This window comes from Zootoca vivipara, chromosome 6 (assembly GCF_963506605.1).
Source record: "Zootoca vivipara chromosome 6, rZooViv1.1, whole genome shotgun sequence".
Classification (NCBI taxonomy): domain Eukaryota; kingdom Metazoa; phylum Chordata; class Lepidosauria; order Squamata; family Lacertidae; genus Zootoca; species Zootoca vivipara.
The window spans coordinates 2478468-2496149 of record NC_083281.1 but is presented as its reverse complement, the minus strand read 5'-3'; the positions used below and the strand labels follow the sequence as shown (position 1 = coordinate 2496149).

The window sequence follows — 17682 nt, the reverse complement described above, 5'->3', positions numbered from 1 at the left end:
TTCAGGGTAAAGATGTCGGCCCTGCACTTTTCATTTTGCTTTTAATTTGTATACTGCCTTTCTATATTGCTGTACACAAGGCCGTTTGCAGTAACAAAATATACAACAAAGAACACGAACCTTATAATACAGCGGTACCTTGGTACTCAAACAACTTGGAACCCAAACACTGCAAACCCGGAAGTAAGTGTTCCGGTTTGCAAACTTTTTCCGGAAGCCGAACATGCTCCGTTTTGAGTGTTACACTTCAATTTTGAGTGTTACGCGGAGGTCTGTCTGTTTTTGCTATTTATTTTGTGTTTTTGCGGCTCTTTTTTGTTTTGTTTTTGTGACTGTGTGGAACCCAGTCCAGCTACTGATGGAGTGATTGTGTGACTGCAGTACATTGTTTATCGCTTTCATTTTAGGGATCAATGGTCTGATTAGATGGCAAAATCCATGTTCAATTGCTGTTTTAGGGGTTGTTTTTAAAAGTCTGGAACGGCTCGATCCGTTTTGCATTATTTCCTGTGGGAAAGCGTGCCTTGGTTTTGGAACGCTTTGGTTCCATCATTCTGCCCGGACACTGAAGTCCAGCACCGAGGGCCTTCTGGCGGTTCCCTCATTGTGAGAAGCCAAGTTGCAGGGAACTAGGCAGAGGGCCTTCTCGGTGGTGGCACCTACCCTGTGGAACGCCCTCCCAACAGATGTCAAAAAGGAAAACAACTACCAGACTTTTAGAAGACATCTGAAGGCAGCCCAGTTCAGGGAGGCTTTTAATGTTTAATAGATTGTTGTGTTTTATTCTTCTGTTGGAAGCCGCCCAGAGTGGCTGGGGAGACCCGGCCAGATGGGCGGGGTATAAATAATATATTATTATTATTATTATTATTATTATTATTATTATTATTATTATTATTACGGTCTTCCGGAACAGATTAAGTTTGAGAACCAAGGTGCCGCTGTATAGTCTGATCCAATAGTGAAAGTCATAACAAAACATAACTTTAAAATGGAACGACTTCCAGTGGTACCTCGGGTTACAAACGCTTCTGGTTACAAACTCCGCTAACCAGGAAGTGGTTGCTCCAGGTTAAGAACTTTGCCCCAGGATTCTGGGCTGCATCAATAGGAGTATAGCATCTAGATCTAGGGAAGTAATAGTACCACTGTATTCTGCTCTGGTCAGACCTCACCTGGAGTACTGTGTCCAGTTCTGGGCACCACAGTTCAAGAAGGATCCTGACAAGCTGGAACGTGTCCAGAAGAAGGCAACCAAAATGGTCAAAGGCCTGGAAACGATGCCTTATGAGGAACGGCTTAGGGAGCTGGGTATGTTTAGCTTGGAGAAGAGAAGGTTAAGGGGTGATATGATAGCCATGTTCAAATATATAAAAGGATGTCATATAGAGGAGGGAGAAAGGTTGTTTTCTGCTGCTCCAGAGAAGCGGACACGGAGCAATGGATTCAAACTACAAGAAAGATGCTTCCACCTAAACATTAGGAAGAACTTCCTGACAGTAAGAGCTGTTCGGCAGTGGAATTTGCTGCCAAGGAGTGTGGTGGAGTCTCCTTCTTTGGAGGTCTTTAAGCAGAGGCTTGACAGGCATCTGTCAAGAATGCTTTGGTGGTGTCTCCTGCTTGGCAGGGGGTTGGACTGGATGGCCCTTGTGGTCTCTTCCAACTCTATGATTCTATTATTCTATCAGAACGGAAATTGCGGGTCAGCAGAAGACTCCCATTAGCGAAAGCACACCTCAGGTTAAGAACCATTTCAGGTTAAGAACGGACCTCTGGAATTAATTAAGTTCTTAACCTGAAGTACCACTGTATATCAAATAAAGTAATATTGAATAATAGTGGGTGTGTAGCTAACAGTACAATCTCGATTGCTTGCCACCAAATAATGTTCTCATCTTTCCCCTTTCTCTTTCTCTCACCCCTGTCCTCCAGTCCTGGTATTTAGGTTAACCGCAGCTTTCATTTGGACCTTCATCTTCCTCACCCCTCACCCCCCCTCCCGGGCTTTGGGCTTCCTCCGAGGAGAACGATGCACCCCCACTCCCAACCCCGGCTCAAACCTTGGTGGCAGCGCGGAGAGAGGGACAACGAGGGAATTGGCTTCAGGAGCCCTTGGCACCGCGGGAGGAAGGTCTAAACTTTTGCAAAATGTTTTTAAAAACGAACGAAGAGAAGACTCTCCCTCCCCACCACCTGCCCGGCCCCCAACCCCGTCAGACGAGTCATGGGGGCCAGAAAGAAACACTACTTGGATAGAGGACGTATCACCCCTTCGCGCCTCGTGGCCAACCCACCTGCTGCGTTCTCAAAAGGGATGTTATATGCAAAATGTTCCTGATCTTTCCCACCCCTTCTCTTGGGAGTAAGGGGTGGAAAAGAGAGAGACTAGATGGGGGGGGGGTAATTCCTGGCCTGCTGCCGACCCCTCGAGCACCTTCCCACCCCCCTCCCCTTTCTTCTCTGGAGAAGACGGAGCGGCACGCACGAGGCGGACTGCGCAACGGATCCCCGCGACGCGTTGAGATGGTGGAGGTAGCAAACCCCCTCTCCTGCGAGAGAGAAAAGCTGGGCGCCTTTTATGCTGTGCCCGTCCCCCCCCATCCCTCCCCCCACAAAATAACCTACGCTTTGCTTCCCCGTGAGCGTTTTCTGCCCGCGGCACCCAGCGCATGACAGGGTGCTTGGCGAGGTTTCTTCAGCGGAGGAATGGAGCGCGTTTTCGCGGCTGCGCTCTTTCCCCCAGCAGGATGCGTAAAAGCGCGTTTGGAAGATGCCATCTTTTGGGAAAGGGTTGGGAGGGGAGGGAAGGGGAGGAGGCCGGAGGCAGGGTTGGTCTGGCAAAAGGGGCTGTCTGTTGTGGGATAGACCCGAGCCACGTCCACACAGGCAGAGCGCAACCCTGGAGCAGGTGGAGTCCAAACGCTGCGCGTGCAAAAAAAAAAAACCCAACCCTGCAGAGATAGAAGGCGCCTTGGGTTGGGTTGGCGTGACGCGTCTTCTTCCAACACAGGGCAGAGTTGAACCCGAGGCCGAGAGAATGGGTTCTTTGCCCGCTCTGCTCGGCCTGCGCGGAGTCTTGCCGGCCTGCGGGGAGTGGGGTTGCGGCTGGGGCGGCCGCCCGCATCTCCCCTCAAGTCGCCACCTTTGACCACCCGCTCGGCAAAACCCCTTGGGAGGGGTGGGGGTTGCGAAAGGGTTTGCGTTGCGCCTTGAGGACCCCGTCCCTGGTTGGGAGGGCAAAGGGGGCTGCGGAGGGATTTGCTCGAGCTGGTGGCCTCCTCCCCCCTCCCGCCCACCCTCCCTGCAAACCCCCCCCCAGCCCTTGTGTACAAAGAGCTATGCATGTTATAGTTAAACCAGCTATGTGAGGGGGTGGCGTGGATGGCGACGGGGGGGTGGCTGTTAATAAGGATCGCACATTATTGTTATTTTTGTAGGAAATGCACTTTGAAGAGGAGAAAGGAAGATGGGGACGGGAGGGAGTTCATGTGCGGGGGGGGGGGAGGAGGTAAGGAAGGCCGTCTCCCTGTAGTGCTTTTTTGTTATTCTTTGAGGGGGGGGGTCAAGAGGAAACCACCAGGGAGGCACAGAGTGGTGGTAAGGTGGGGCCTTATCAGAGCGAGTCTTTCAGGACAAAAGAGCTAAATCCAGCAGAGGAGCGGGAGGCGATACCTTATTTCATAGCTGCCCCCTCCCTAAAGGACTCTGGTCAATTTCTCCTTTCCCTCCACCCCTCCCCCCACCCCTGCCCGCAAGCCCCAGGCAGTGGAGCCCAGAAGCCATCTTTGACTGGTTCAAGTGCCTACCTTTTAACGCGCCAGTCCTCCTCGCTGGGTTACAGAGAGAGCAGCGGCCGCGGGCGCGCAGGCCCCGATCCGGGCCGAGCGGAACTGTAGTGCTCCGAGAGCATCGCCCCCCACCACCACCACCCTCGACTCCCTCTTTTCCTAGCGAACACCAAAGCTTTAAAACACCACAGACCTGTTCTCCTCCCCTCCTTCGCAGAATTCGTAGAATTCCAGGGAGTCTGTGTGGCACCGCCGATGCCGGGCCGCTCCAGAGTTTTCTGCCAAGTCGGAGGGGGGAGGGCACCACCGTCGCTTCAGAAGGGTCCCTCCTCTTCAGCAAAGCGGAGATCCTTCAAAACGACCCCGGGGAGTTTCCCTTCCGCGTGTTCGAAAGCCGCCATCGAGGGGTGTGCGAGGAGCAAGAGGGCATTGCGGCCGTCATCCTGCAACGGCCGCCCAAGCGGACCAGCTGGAAAGGACACATGGAACACTCAAGAAAGGAGAAGGAAGTTTTGGAAGCCGCAAACCACACTCCCTAGTTTGGAATCCAGCGCCACCTGCAAGGCCGCAGGCTCCCTGCCTGCCCTCTCCAAACTATAGTTCCCAGCGTTCGTTGGGGGAGAAGCCATGGCGGTTCTCCAACTGGTACAAAAGAGATGGATGTTTTTGCACCCTAGATGTATCCGAGGAAGAACCCAGATGGCATTTTGATCCTCTCCAGGACAACAGAATCTCTACTCTCCCAGAAGTCTCGAATCTGTTCCCGTCTCCTAGCTTAAAGATCTGAGATGTGAGGGGGGTGTTTCTGGTTTTTATATTTTATCGTATTTTACTGCTGGGCCCAAACCGGTTTGTGGCGCACCCGATCTCCTTTGCCCAGGAGTCTCTGAGCCTTCAGATGTACAAAAAGGAAAAGAAGGAGAAGACGAAGAGTTGCGAGCTTTTGAGAAAAGGTGCTGACCTTTCCAGTGGGAGCTCCTTCGGTCGAAACAGCAGAGGTTTTTGGGACCTTTGACCTTCCGCGGCGGATTCCCAGGAGGACTTCCCCCTGTTCCCGGGATCTTCTGTCTTCAGTCCAGCTTCGCGGCCGGAGAGCTTGGGGCCGCAGTGCCTGTCGCCCCTCTGAATGATGCTTCCGACGTCGTCGCTCGCGACTTCTCCTCAGGGGCTGTGGCTTCTCCGCCCACCTGGGGCTTGCGTTTGCATATGCAAAAACCCACCTCCTCCCCGACCCTTCCCCTTCCTCCTCCGAGGCCAAGGGGGGAGGGGGAGACACTTTGCTAGATAACCCCACGCCCCACCCCCACCTCCAGGGGGCAGCGTTTGGTGGAAAGGGAGGGCGGTTTCCAGCGGCTCTTGTTTACATCTCTGCACCTTTATATAATGAGAAATGTCGACGCCAGGTTTAGCCAGTAGTGGGTGGGAGCAAGGTAGCCCACCCCACAACCCCGTGTCCCCCCCCCAAAAAAAAACCCCACCATGGGCTTTCTCCAAGCTGACATTAAACCACATAGTTGGTTATGAGGGTCTTCCCATGGGGGGTTGTTATTATTTTTTAAATGGGAATCCTAAAGTGTATATTTGCAATTTCCAGAAGGAATCGAGAGAGAGAGATTTTTTAACCCTTTACCACTATAGACTGCATGGTGCTTTTGGGACAGGAACTCATGTGACCTAGCTCAACCAATCAGCTGGCTGAGAATGCGTGCATGGCAAGAATACATAAGCCCCGCCCCCTCGCCTTTCCCCCAAACTTGGCTCCGCATCTGAGGAACGAAATGGGGGGGGGAGAGAAACCCACCGCTCCCTTCCCGCCTCGCCCCCCCTCCCCACCCTAATTTGCACGAGAGAAAAAAAACAAAACAAAAAAAGAGAGAGAAAGATAATGTTTTATACCACATAATGTGCCTTGCCTTCTACAGAAAAAAAAATGTATTAACTTTAATGAGATTTAATGCACAGATCTGTTTGCATGCTTTTAATGCGTGTATGGGGTGGGGTGGGGAGAAAAGGGGGAGGTATACAGGGTGGGGGGGACTTATTGCCTTTTAAAAAATAAAATTAAAAAAAATCAGCATTACGGACGGGGTCGCGGGAGGGCAAATTGCAATGGAGGAAGGGAAACGAGGGTTTTCGATTGTTTTTAATTCTTTTCTTTCTGTGTTGATCCGGAAGTTTCTTAAAGAGGCCGTGGGGGGGGGAGCAGAGATGGCTTTGAGGGGGTTCGGTGTCCTGGGCTTGTGCAAAAAGGTGGGGCACATTTCGTGCGAGGGACGCAGCACACGGGTTCAAGGGGGTGCGGGTTCATTCTTCTCCTGCGCACAAATGCACACGAGGCGCAGGGGCAGTTGTACCCCCCTTTGTCCCTAGAGAGGGTTGCCCCCCCCCCGCACAAATTCCCCTCCACGGAGGGAGAGGGCCGGAGAGGGTCACACGCGCCCAACCCCACCTCTTAGGACTCAACAGGTTTGGCGGTTTTGTGCCTTTGCCACAACCTGCCTCACCTGTTGAAGCAGAGGCAACCGCGGGGGCGACAAGGGCGGGTGAATTGGGACCGCTCTCAAACGGCTTTCGGCCCTCGGGGGCCACACAGGATCATAGAGTTGGAGGGAACACCACAGGGTCATCCAGCCCCACCCCCTGTAGCGCGGGACTTGAACCCACAACCCTGAGATTCAACGTCTCGCGGTCTGCCGACGGAGCTCGCTTTGGATGTTTGTAGCATGTACAGAGTTCTGCTGGGACTCCTTTGATGGCCAGCAAGTCTGGGGTTTTTTTTTGGGGGGGGTCGCCACACATTTCAAAGCGATTGATTTCTCTGAGGTAGCTTTGTGCTGGGAGTCACCAAGGCAGAGCTCAGCGTGCCTGCCGGGAACTCGCCGGGCGCCCGAAAAAGGTCTCGGTAAATATCCCCTTTTAAAAGAAAAAAAAACCCCAAAATGAGAGGCTGTTTGCTGTTCCCGCTTAAGTCCTGTTTGCACTGGCTCAGCTTCTCCCTCAGCGAATCATAGTATTGTAGAGTTGGAAGGGCACCCCAAGGGTCCTCTAGTCCAGCCCCCTGCAAGGCAGGGATCACAGCTAATAATAATAGTAATAGTAATAATTTTATTATTTGCACGCCGCCCCATCTGACTGGGTTTCCCCAGCCCATGCGGCCAGCTCGAAACAGAATATTAAAAACACCCTAAAATGTCAAAAAAAATTCCCTAAACAGAATCCCTGGCAGAAGGCCACGCAACTTCAATTTTGAAACCCTCCAAGGAAGGAGAGTCCTTTCCGAGGGAGGCCATTCCCCTGTCTAACAGCTCTTGCCATTTCTCCGAAAGAAAGTTGGAGGTCTCTGAGCCCGGATGAGACGCAGGGTCTGTCTAGACCAGCAGTTCCCAAACTTTTCCCAGGATTCCACCCCTTTCATCCCATAATAAGCTCATCTCCAGCGCCCGCCCTATATAAAAAAAAGCATTCGAATATGCGGTTTGCAGGAGCATAATAACAGGATGAAATTCAAAGCAGTCACAATTCATCTCACACTTATACCAAACCCAATCAAAACTATTGAGTTGAATTAACTCAACAAAGCGAATGAACAGTATTGGTCTTTCAGTGCCCCTTGGCTGCCCCCTTGCCCCCTTCCAGAATCTCGCTGACCCCCCCAGCGGGGAGATACGAGCTTCGGGAATCGCTGGCCTGCAGCAACCCCCCCCCCCAAAAAAACACTTGTCAACAGCATTTGCAACATGATCGTCCCAGATTGTCCCCCCGGGCACCCCAAAAGTGGGACCAGCCCGTCCCTTGCTATTCGCCCCCAGTGTCTTTTAAGATAGATTGCTCTTGCCGCTTGAGGTTCCGCTTCACCAAAACTTTTAAAAATACCCGTGGGTGGGGGTTGTTTGGGGGGGGGAGAAGCTGGTGTACTAAGACTGAGTGTAGACACACACACACCCGGAGAGACAGACAATGAGAATTTGAATCCTGCGCAGCCACCCCCGGTCATTGCCAACATGGGGCGGCAGAAACGATTTCCTCCCTGCCCACCCATCAGCGGCAACAAAATTAAATCGCCCTGCCCATTGGAAGAGTTGGGCTAGGCTTGAATTCTGCAAATCTTGACTTCTGCTTTCTGATAGATCAAAGTTGGCAAGCGTGGCAGAGAAGGACTGGTTGGGGCTTTTGGGGGGGGGGGTTTGCAAGGAATCCCTGGAGAGCTTATTCCAGCCCCAACTTCCTTTTTCCCCTTGCATTCGACATTCGGTCTCTGGAGTAGATAGAGGGAGGGTCAAGCATAGGTGTGTGCATGTTTCAAAGCGGGGCGAGTTCCAGGCAAATACCGTGAGGTTCTAGGTTTTTTTGGGGGGGGTGTTGTTTGTTTCAACAGAAAGGTCTTTACATGCTCTAGGTTGCAAGCAGGCCAGCTAACTCCTCCTGCAGGCAGGCAGCGCAGGGAGGGCGTTTGAGAGCAGAAGAGGGTGCTCGCCGCCTCTCTGAGCGAGTCGCTGCTGGCTTGGCTGTCTTCCAGTCCCTGTTTGGTTGGCTTGGTCTGTGCCTGCAATACTGCTTGGGGAGGGGGGGTGGCTGGTGAGAATGGAAGAGGGATGTGCCGGATCGGGGCCCGAGCCCTGCTCTCAACTGGCCTGTCCTTGGTGGGAGTGAGGCGATGTCATCCTTTCAGAGCCCAGGCCCGGCAGAATAAAATTATCTCCTAGGAGAAGCCGTGCCCGGTTCAGTGACTCATGCAGAGAGAGAACAGTAGACTCCTCTGAAGACTGCTTTGCACACCCTAAAACTAAACAGCCAAGGGCATGATTTTTAAGGTGGGTTTTGCTTTAATTTATCTCTTTTGAAAAGTTTATCAAAGGTAGGGAAGCAGAAATTTGTGCGCTAGCCGTATCCGTTGCCATCTTTCGCTTGCTTCCGTTCGTTTTGAGCAGGTAGGAGGGTGGCTGTAGTTTGAATGTTTTATAAAAAGGGGAAACTAGAGGGGAAAGAGGATATTTCCATGGCACCCGGCTTCCGGGAAAGCTCTGAGCGGGGACGTCTTTCCCAACATCCCAGAATACTACCTACTCAGGCTGCCAAAGCGAACAGCGGTCTTCCTTGTTTGGAGACCCCAAGAGATTTTTAAAAACACAATCCAGGATCTGCAACACATGGGTCAAATTAGTCCTGCCTGGACTCATCATGAGATCAGGTGACTGACATGTCGACAGCCTCGCCCACTTAACCATATTTAGCTCTCTGCAGTAGATACCTATTCACACCAATGAAAACTGGCACACTGTTGAATCCAAGATGCCCCGGCCCTGCTGCTTGTCTCCAGCCCTTCCCAGGGATGGGTAAGAAATTTGGCTCAGCTCGCATTGAAATGCAGAGCTATTAGATTCGCCCTTCCCGAAGGAAAACCGAAACACACCTGCCTTCCGAAATTTGCATTGACCTGAATTTTGCAAGCACGGTTCTCCAGCCATAGAACATATTGCCAAAAAAAAAAAAATTAAAAAATGCATTAAACGAGGAGGGGGACGGCTCACGAAAATGTGCGCGGCAGTCAAAAACCGCGTGTAGTAGAAATGTGTTCGGATAAATTTGCATGAAAAAATGCTGGCGAATTTTCGTGAGGGCTTTTTATTTTGGGTGAATTGCTGCAAAAAGCGGAGAACTGAATCTAAGACCGGGGGGGGGGGGGGGAGAGAGAGAGTGTGTAAGTGATCCTTCCTTGCCAGGGAGCAATAGATGTAGGGTGGAAACGCTGTTTTAAAAACCCTAACGTTGTCAAGGTAAGACAATTAACCAGGGTGCACTAGCCACATTGATGGACGTCAATGCACTTTCAGGTTAAGAATATTCTGTAGGCAAGAAAGGCAGCCAGCACGTTTGCAAAGCTAAGCAGGGTCCGGTGTGGTTTCAAACTGGATGGGGAACCATGTGTGGAGAGTCTGGCATTGCAGAGGACTCTTGGGGTCCCTTCTAACTATAGGAGCCAACTCCTAGGGGCCGAGGTCCCTTTGGGGGGGGCAATAAACTGTTTGAGGGGACCGCCTCTCCCCAAAAGTTGACGGGCCTCGCCGTTCAAATGGTGCGTCTTGCGATCAGTTATGCAATCGGTTATACTTACTTCCCCTTCCCCAATATTTTATTCATGTTGACACCCCAGCTTCCAACTCTATGATTCTATAATTCTACTGGATCCATCTACACCCACCCCCCAAATGCTTAAAAAAAAGTCCACCTACTTATTATTATTAAAAAGCACTTAATTTTTGGTCTGCTGGTTTATTGACCAGCAACTAATGGAAGAGGGATCTAAAATAAAATAAAATAAAATAAAACAAAGCACCTTATTTACTAACCACAGCCCAGGCAGCCGTCACAGATTTCGACTTCTTCTCCCAAGGTGGTGCCGCTGGAGAGAGAACGTCCTGCCCCCCCCCAACTTCCCACTGACCTACACAATTCGTACTTGCAGCCCCAGAAAGGACAGCTTTGTGTCGTTTGCAGGGACTTGTGACCGCCCAGATGTCTCTGAACTGCAATTACCATCTGCCCTGACCATTAGGCCATACTGCCCGGGGGGGACTGTTGGGAAGTTGGGGCCAATGGAGTCCTCCCATCCTTTGCCGCAAATCTACAGGCTGCAAATGGGAGTTTCTCCGCAGAGCAGAGGCTTGGGCGTAAACGCAGAAGCTTCGCAGGTGTGAAGATTTTACCTTTTCCTGGCAGGTGGTGGCTTTTAACCCTTCCCTCCGTGTTTCCTGCTTGGCCGCTGCCCCCAAAAGAAATCATAGGCAGATTGTAAATACAGCTGGAGATTGCCGGGGATTGAGCCTGCAACCCTTTGCATGCAAAGCTAGAGGCTTCCCCTAAAAACCACGCATTATTCTAGTCCTCATTGTCCTGGGTGAAGGGTTGGTTTAAGTAGAAAGCTGCTTTATACTGAGTTGGGCCCCAGGGCCATTGAGCTCGGGACCGCCTACACTGGCTTGCAGCAGCTCTCCAGTGTTTCAGAGAGCCTTTCCCAGCCCTGCTGGGAACTGCCGTCAGGGATCAAACCTGGAATCCTCTCCAGGCACTCTGGCCCTGAGCTGAGACCCAGAAAACAGGGCCTCTAATCCTAAACCACCACCAGCCCAGCCTCCTGCATTGGCTGAAGAGGGAAAAAGTGAGGCGGTTTGCGCCGAGATTCTCCCCACCTTTTAAAAATAACATTAAGGCGTTTGGCCGCATTTCCGCGAACACAAAAAAAAAAAACCTTAGACACAACACACAGATAAAGAGACTTGCAGCAATCACATCTATGCAACCCCATTGCAGCTGCTGCACTTATTGATTCATTTCTGGCACCCCCGGGTGGGAACAGGCAGTCTTAAGAGAGGAGGACGAGTGTGCAATTGTTCCAAGGCAGAAAACTTTTTTTAAAAAAAGGAGGAGGAGGAAGGGGGCGGAACCACGGGAACCGTAAACGGAATTGGGAACTAAGTTAGAGGGTGGGGAGAGAGGCAGCTCTTTATAGGGGAGCAGGATGAGCGGTGACCCCCGTCGCCTGGAGGCGATTTCCGACTCTCCCCAGGCGAGCTGCCGTCGGCGAAGCAGCTCTCTGGACAATCAGGGAGGCGAGGAAGGGGGGAGGCTACAGGATGAAGGGCGGGTGGCAAGAAGGAAACCCTGGGGTGTTTTGGGGGGCATCCCATCCCGCTTCCCCATATAATGTGTGTGGGGTGCTGTGGCCTTCCGACAGCTCCTGAATTGAATTGCATCCTCGATGCTGTGAGAGTCCGGACACATAGGGAAGGCTGCCTGTTCTGAAGAAGCATTCCCCTTTCGTGGGAGAGAATGCTTCTTCGGAATAGAGGCATTCCTCCATCTATCGTGTGCAGCGGGGGAATGTTCCTTCGAGCAAGGACAGGAGGTCCCCTTGCCCTGGTCCTCCAGGGACACGCCAAGCTCCCATTGCCCCTGACCGTCGGCGACGAGAGCTTCCCCGCAGCGCCATTCATACTGTGGACTCTACCCGAGGAAGTCTACTCCCACTTCTATGCAAGGCACACGCTCGGTGGCGCCCTCTTGCCTTCCTCATGCACTACAATTTTTTTATACTTTTGGGGTGGTTGTTCGAAAGGGCCCCGCGGGAGCAGAGGGGAGAGAAATCGTGTACAAAATATTGTATTTACCTTTATGGTGCTATGTCGGGGGGGGGAGTTCTGGCCGCCCGGGTGATGCGGTGACTCGCATCTGATGTGTCACTATGTGGGTGCCTCCACCCTCCCGCCCAAAATTGCTTCTCGGCCCCCGACAAGGCGATTTCGTTAAAACAATAGGTCCTTCCCCCCCTTTCTTTCTTTCTTTTAAATGGGTTTGGCCGGAGTCTAAACTGACAATCCTTCCTTGGAAGCCAGGATAATCTCGCAACGTGGCCGGGGTGGGGAGCACTGTGTATATATATCTATATCTTTTTTAAAAAGAAAAAAAACCTTCTTTTGCAATATAATTTTATTAAATTGCTGCTGCTTTTTTTGTTTTTGAAAGGAAAACACACACACACACCAGCTTCTTTTAACTTGCACATTTGTGGATTCGAGGTGGGGGGTCCTTTCCCCCCCCTCCACAAGATGCTGGGGGAGTGGGGTTGTCCGAGTGAAAATTAAGAAGCGGTGGGTTTTGAGTCGATTTAGGGTTTTCCGTTGTCCTCAAAAGGTCTGAGATGGTGTTGTTGGGGGGGGGGGAGACACCGCAAGCGTTCCCCACAAAAATATTGGCAAGCTGATGGAAGCTGCCGTTTGACAACGGCCGGACACGAGGCTTGTAGGGTGAGACTATGTCCCAGTAACAACCCCCAGCTTCTGCCCCCCATGTTTATGTCAGGAGAGCCTCATCCCCAGATTTCTCCCAGCTTCCTTCCAAAACAAGCCGCTTCTGAACTGATTCGGCCTGTGAAATGCTGACGGAACCGCTCCGAATCCGGTTTAGCCGAGGACGCCGAAAAAAGACAATGCGGTGTGGGAGTGGGAGGGAGGCACCACCATCGCAGTCAGAATCCGGATTGAAACCGGATTAAGAGTGGACGTGACATTCGCCCTCCAACGCCAGTCGGAGGAGCGGCTGCTTGACTGCTCTGTCGATCGCTGCATCCGTTTCCCCAGACCCTGAGAGTTTGGGGGAAGTTGTTATTTGTGGGGGGGGGGGCTGCCTTTCGAAATAAGGTTTTTATCGGGATCAGTCGTGGTTTGTTTGTTTTTCCAGCCATCTTTCCTTCTGGTAACACACCCAAGCTTCCCTGTCCTGTCTCGAACCTACAAGGTTGTGGCGTGTGCTGTGATTTTCCGGGCGACTTCTGATCCCCACTGGTCCCATAACCTGTCGCCGGACAATAATACAACAAGGACAATAACTGTATACTCGCGCCAAGGAAACGTAAGCCAGCAGCATTCTGGAATACCAAAAATATAATTTATGCTGTGCCTATGAAATTTACTGCTGGACTGTGTTTCCTTGAGCCCTAATCACCTATCTACCCCGGGTAATTTTTGCTCTTGTAAATCTGTTGTGTTGCTATTATATTATCCCCGCCCCGCCCCCCAATTCAATACTGGGAAGAGAGATCTGGCACCCCTCATTCTACTTCCCTCCTGGCTGATGCAGTGCTGTCAAGATTGGCCGAGGGGTAGATCGAGTGGGCGGGGCTTGCTTGAGGGGGAGGGGCCAGGTGGGCGGGGCTAAATTGGTTGGCACGCCCCCCTCGCCCCTATTACGAGTTCGGTCTGATTCAGGAAAACTTGCAGAACTTTCCCTAAGCAAAGGAATCCAATGCAATCGGATCCAAATCTAGCTAGAAGGCTGACTACACAAAACGCATTCCAAGAAATTAAAAAGAAATTGCAGCTATACAAATGAAAGAGTTGGTAACTGTCCTTGACTACAAATGAAACAATGATTTGACGCAGATGTGATTAGCAACCATCAAAGAGTCAGGGAAGGGAATTAATTTGGTTCGCTTTTCAATACGATCAACCCGACATCCTGCGGTCCTTCGAAATCCAAGCATCCTCAAACTTTGAAAGTGTCCTCAAACTTTGCAGTGCAGTCCTGCAAATGTTGCCGTATTTCAAGTTGTTTAGCTTTTGGGGGGGAAGTTGTTGAGTTTCAAGAAACCTGGACGTTTTGCCGATTTCCCAAAAAATTCCCACTGGACGCTAATTTCGTCATTGGAATCCCGGGAAAATCCTATAGATATAATGCACTATATTCCAGTCAGTTGTCTGTTAGGGGGAAAATGCATGGTTGAGACAAAATTGCCTACAAAGCAACTACATTGTTATCTTGGTTTAAGAACAGTCCAGTTGAAGAACGATTTGGTTTACAAACTCCGCAAAACCGGAAGTAGTGTCTTGGTTTGAGAACTCGGTCTACGAACGGAATCCGAACAGTGGAAGCGCAGGAGGCCTCATTAGGGAAAGCACACCTTGGTTTAAGAATGGCTTTGGTTTAAGAACTGGCTTCTGGAATGGATTAAGTTCGTAAACCCAGGTACCACTGTATATTAATAGGGGCAGAAATGTGAGCGGGTTTTTAAAAGCAAACAGATGCCGAAATTGAATTGAGCAGACCGGATTTACGATAGAGGGGATATAAGTAAGAGGAAACCAAGACTTGACAGATTTATCGGCCCGTACCTCATTCTTCGACAGCACTGCCCAGCCGGGATGTTGCCATCCCCCAAGACCTTGAGCCACACTTTTCCGTTTGTGAAGTTTTATCCTTTTGTGTTCATGTTCCCTGTTGTCATTGCGTAGTCTGGAAGAGGAGGAGGAGGAGGAGGAGGAGGAGAAGAAGAAGAAGAGGAAGGGAGCGTGGGGGGGCGGGTAACCGAGGCAAGAATGTTTCTCAGAGTCGGGCCAAAAATTCAGCTGGTGACGATTCTCATTTCCTTCAATCTTTTATTTCCCCCAATCCCCTCTTTTTCCGTATATCTGACCCAAGGTTCGTTTTCTTCCCATCGGTGAAGCGCAAACACACTTCTGTCGTTTATATTTTACAGATGTCGCAATAATAGTTTACTGCCTCTCGCTTGCTGCTTGCTAAGTTAACGCACGTATACGCAGTGTTGCCCCCCGCCGGGAGGAGTGAGCTGGGACCGTTTCCTGGCTAAAGAGGAAATGGATCTGGCCTCAGGGGCGTCTCGTCTACACCGCAGCCTTAAACTGGTTTAGCGGCTGGCCCTTCTCTGCTGGGAACAGTGGGTTGCACAGAACCCGACTCAGAGTATAGGTGTATTGGAAAGTTGCATCTGGAACTGATGGGCCCTTTGCGTCAACCCCATCCTTTCGTTCCTCAAGGAGTCTACTCTGAGCACAACGAACTTTTGAACCCGGCCCTGTCATGCTGCAAGCAGGGATCGTCAACCCACAGTTCCCAGGCGTCCGGCTAAACTATGGTTCCCAAGGTTCATTGAGCGACTGGGGTTTGTGTGGAGGTGTCGATATACAGCGTAGACGTACCCAAGGGAACGAAATAATCTCGGTCCGCCAACACAGCAAACTGCAGTTCATCCCTCCTCATTTCAGCCGGGCTCACCATGGCCTCCCATTCACTCACATGCACACACAGGCTTGCTTTTCTCCAGTGCTTTTCACAATATTTGATTCTAGCATTCGTCATACGCCTACTGTTTTTTGTTTGTTTGTTTGTTTAGCCAATGCACTTTCCTTCCTTCCTTCCTTCCTTTTTTTTTTTAAATGTACCATTATCCGAAAGCCGGCTCTGGTTTTCGTTCCTTTTCTCTTCAACCCCCACCCCCTATGCAAAAGGAAGAAAAAAAATTCCAAAAGGACAATTAAAAAAATAAGAAAAAAATAAGAAAAAGGGTGAAAAAAAATAAGAAAAAAGTTGCAAAAAATGAGAAAAAATGTATAAAAATTAAATAAGCTATGCTTTCAACTCTCTTGCAGCCTCTTGTGTCTTTTTTATATCCAAGTCTCTGGTTTTGCATTATTATATGCAGTTATTATATGCAAATAACAGAGTTTTTCGGCCTTCTAAAAAGAAAAGGGAGAATATGACATTGCAAAGCAGGGAAAGGGTGCAGAAAGGAGTGACCCAAATTATCAAGTCAATGTGGTGCCCTCTCCGTATCGTTTGTTTCCTGGATTTATATATCCTGCCTTCCTCTCAAACATGCATATAAACTTCTCAAGAAGCTCACTTTCCTTTTTAAACCAACTGGCCCCAAGTTTCTAGTCCATGTGGTTGGTTCTTTCATTTAAAAACCTGCTCACGGGTTAGATGAAAGGTGGGTTGGAAATCTAACCGATGAATAAAAGGTAAAGGTAAAGGGACCCCTGACCATTAGGTCCAGTCGGGACCGACTCTGGGGTTGCGCGCTCATCTCGCATTATTGGCCGAGGGAGCCGGCGTATAGCTTCCAGGTCATGTGGCCAGCATGACAAAGCCGCTTCTGGCAAACCAGAGCAGCACATGGAAACGCCGTTTACCTTCCCGCTGTAGCGGTACCTATTTATCTACTTGCATTTTGACGTGCTTTCGAACTGCTAGGTTGGCAGGATGAATAACAACCCCTAAAACTCAAAAAGGGAGTGCTGCTCTGTCGACGGCCAAAAATGGAACCTCCATCTGCAATAGCAGTCCAAACAACCAGAGCAAAAATGATGGAGTTGAACCGAGCGGCGAATCTCCTGCAGGAGGAGCACGCTTGACCTTGCATACGAGACCCATGAGTTTGGAAAATAAAGCTCTAAAGTATTTACTACAGGAAATATGCAGAGACTTGGGACTTGGCTGGAAATAAAATGCTTTAAGTGTGTCGCAAAGTGCATTAGAGTAAAAGGTAAAGGACCCCTGGACAGTTAAGTTCAGTCAAAGGCGACTGTGGGGTTGTGGCGCTCATCTCACTTTCAGGCCAAGGGAGCCGGCGTTTGTCCGCAGACAGCTTTCCGGGTCATGTGGCCAGCAGGACTAAACCGCTTCTGGCGCATTACGGAAACCAGAACGCATGGAAACGCCATCTGCCTTCCCGCCGTGGGGTAGCTATTTATCTACTCCGTCGTGGGGATTCGAACCGCCGACCTTCCGATCCCCATGCCCAAGTGGCTCAGTGGTTTAGACCAATGGAACTATGGGAAAGCTGCTGCTCGGAGACTGGGGTTGCCCACAGCAAGGCAAAACTCGGCTAAACTATAAAACCAGGCTTCAATTAAACTATATTTTTATTATTAATATTGCTATGTTTCATTATTTTTAATTTTTACAATTAAATCTCACTTTCCTCCAAGGAGTTGAAGGGGCTGTACGTGGTTCTTCTCCGGCTGCCCGTTTTTATCCTCGCACCGATCCCTGCGAGGTAAAGGTAAAGGGACCCCTGGCCATTAGGTCCAGTCGTGACCGACTCTGGGGTTGCGGCGCTCATCTCGCATTATTGGCCGAGGGAGCCGGCGTGTAGCTTCCAGGTCATGTGGCCAGCATGACAAAGCCGCTTCTGGCAAACCAGAGCAGCACATGGAAACGCCGTTTACCTTCCCGCTGTAGCGGTTCCTAAACCTGGCTTAAAGGAAGAGTTCCGAGGTCACCCGATAGGCTTCGTACCCATATTGGAATTTGAACCCAGCTCACCCTCCAGCCGACCTGCAGATCAAGCGTTCGTTCCACTCTTATCAAATGCATCCCCTTTCCTCCTAAAGGAGCCCAGGGCAGCGGTTATTAAACGATCTCTAGAGAAATGCATTTCTTTGTTTTGTTGTGTTCCCATCCCACGGGGTTTTTTCTCTCTCCCAGGGAGCTCAAGATAGCATTCGTCGTCCTCATTTCACCCCGACGACCCTGCAATGTAGGACAAGACCAAGAGACACCAACTGACTGACACGAGCTTCGTGGCTGAGCAAGGATTTGA

General features: G+C 50.6%; 1 protein-coding gene across 6 annotated transcripts in view; it reads left to right on the top strand.

The window, feature by feature from the left end:
• NFIC (nuclear factor I C) overlaps window positions 1–15721 on the top strand; it is a 130571-nt gene extending 114850 nt beyond the window's left edge. For 5 of the 6 annotated variants that reach the window (XM_060275304.1, XM_060275305.1, XM_060275301.1 and 2 more), the window contains one exon: window positions 1933–15721. In XM_060275304.1, the coding sequence (XP_060131287.1) occupies window positions 1933–1950 (18 nt within the window). In that variant the 3' untranslated portion in view covers window positions 1951–15721. The remainder of the gene's footprint in view (window positions 1–1932) is intronic. The other variant, XR_009557705.1, reaches the window with a different exon arrangement.
• The last annotated feature ends 1961 nt before the right edge of the window (window positions 15722–17682 follow it).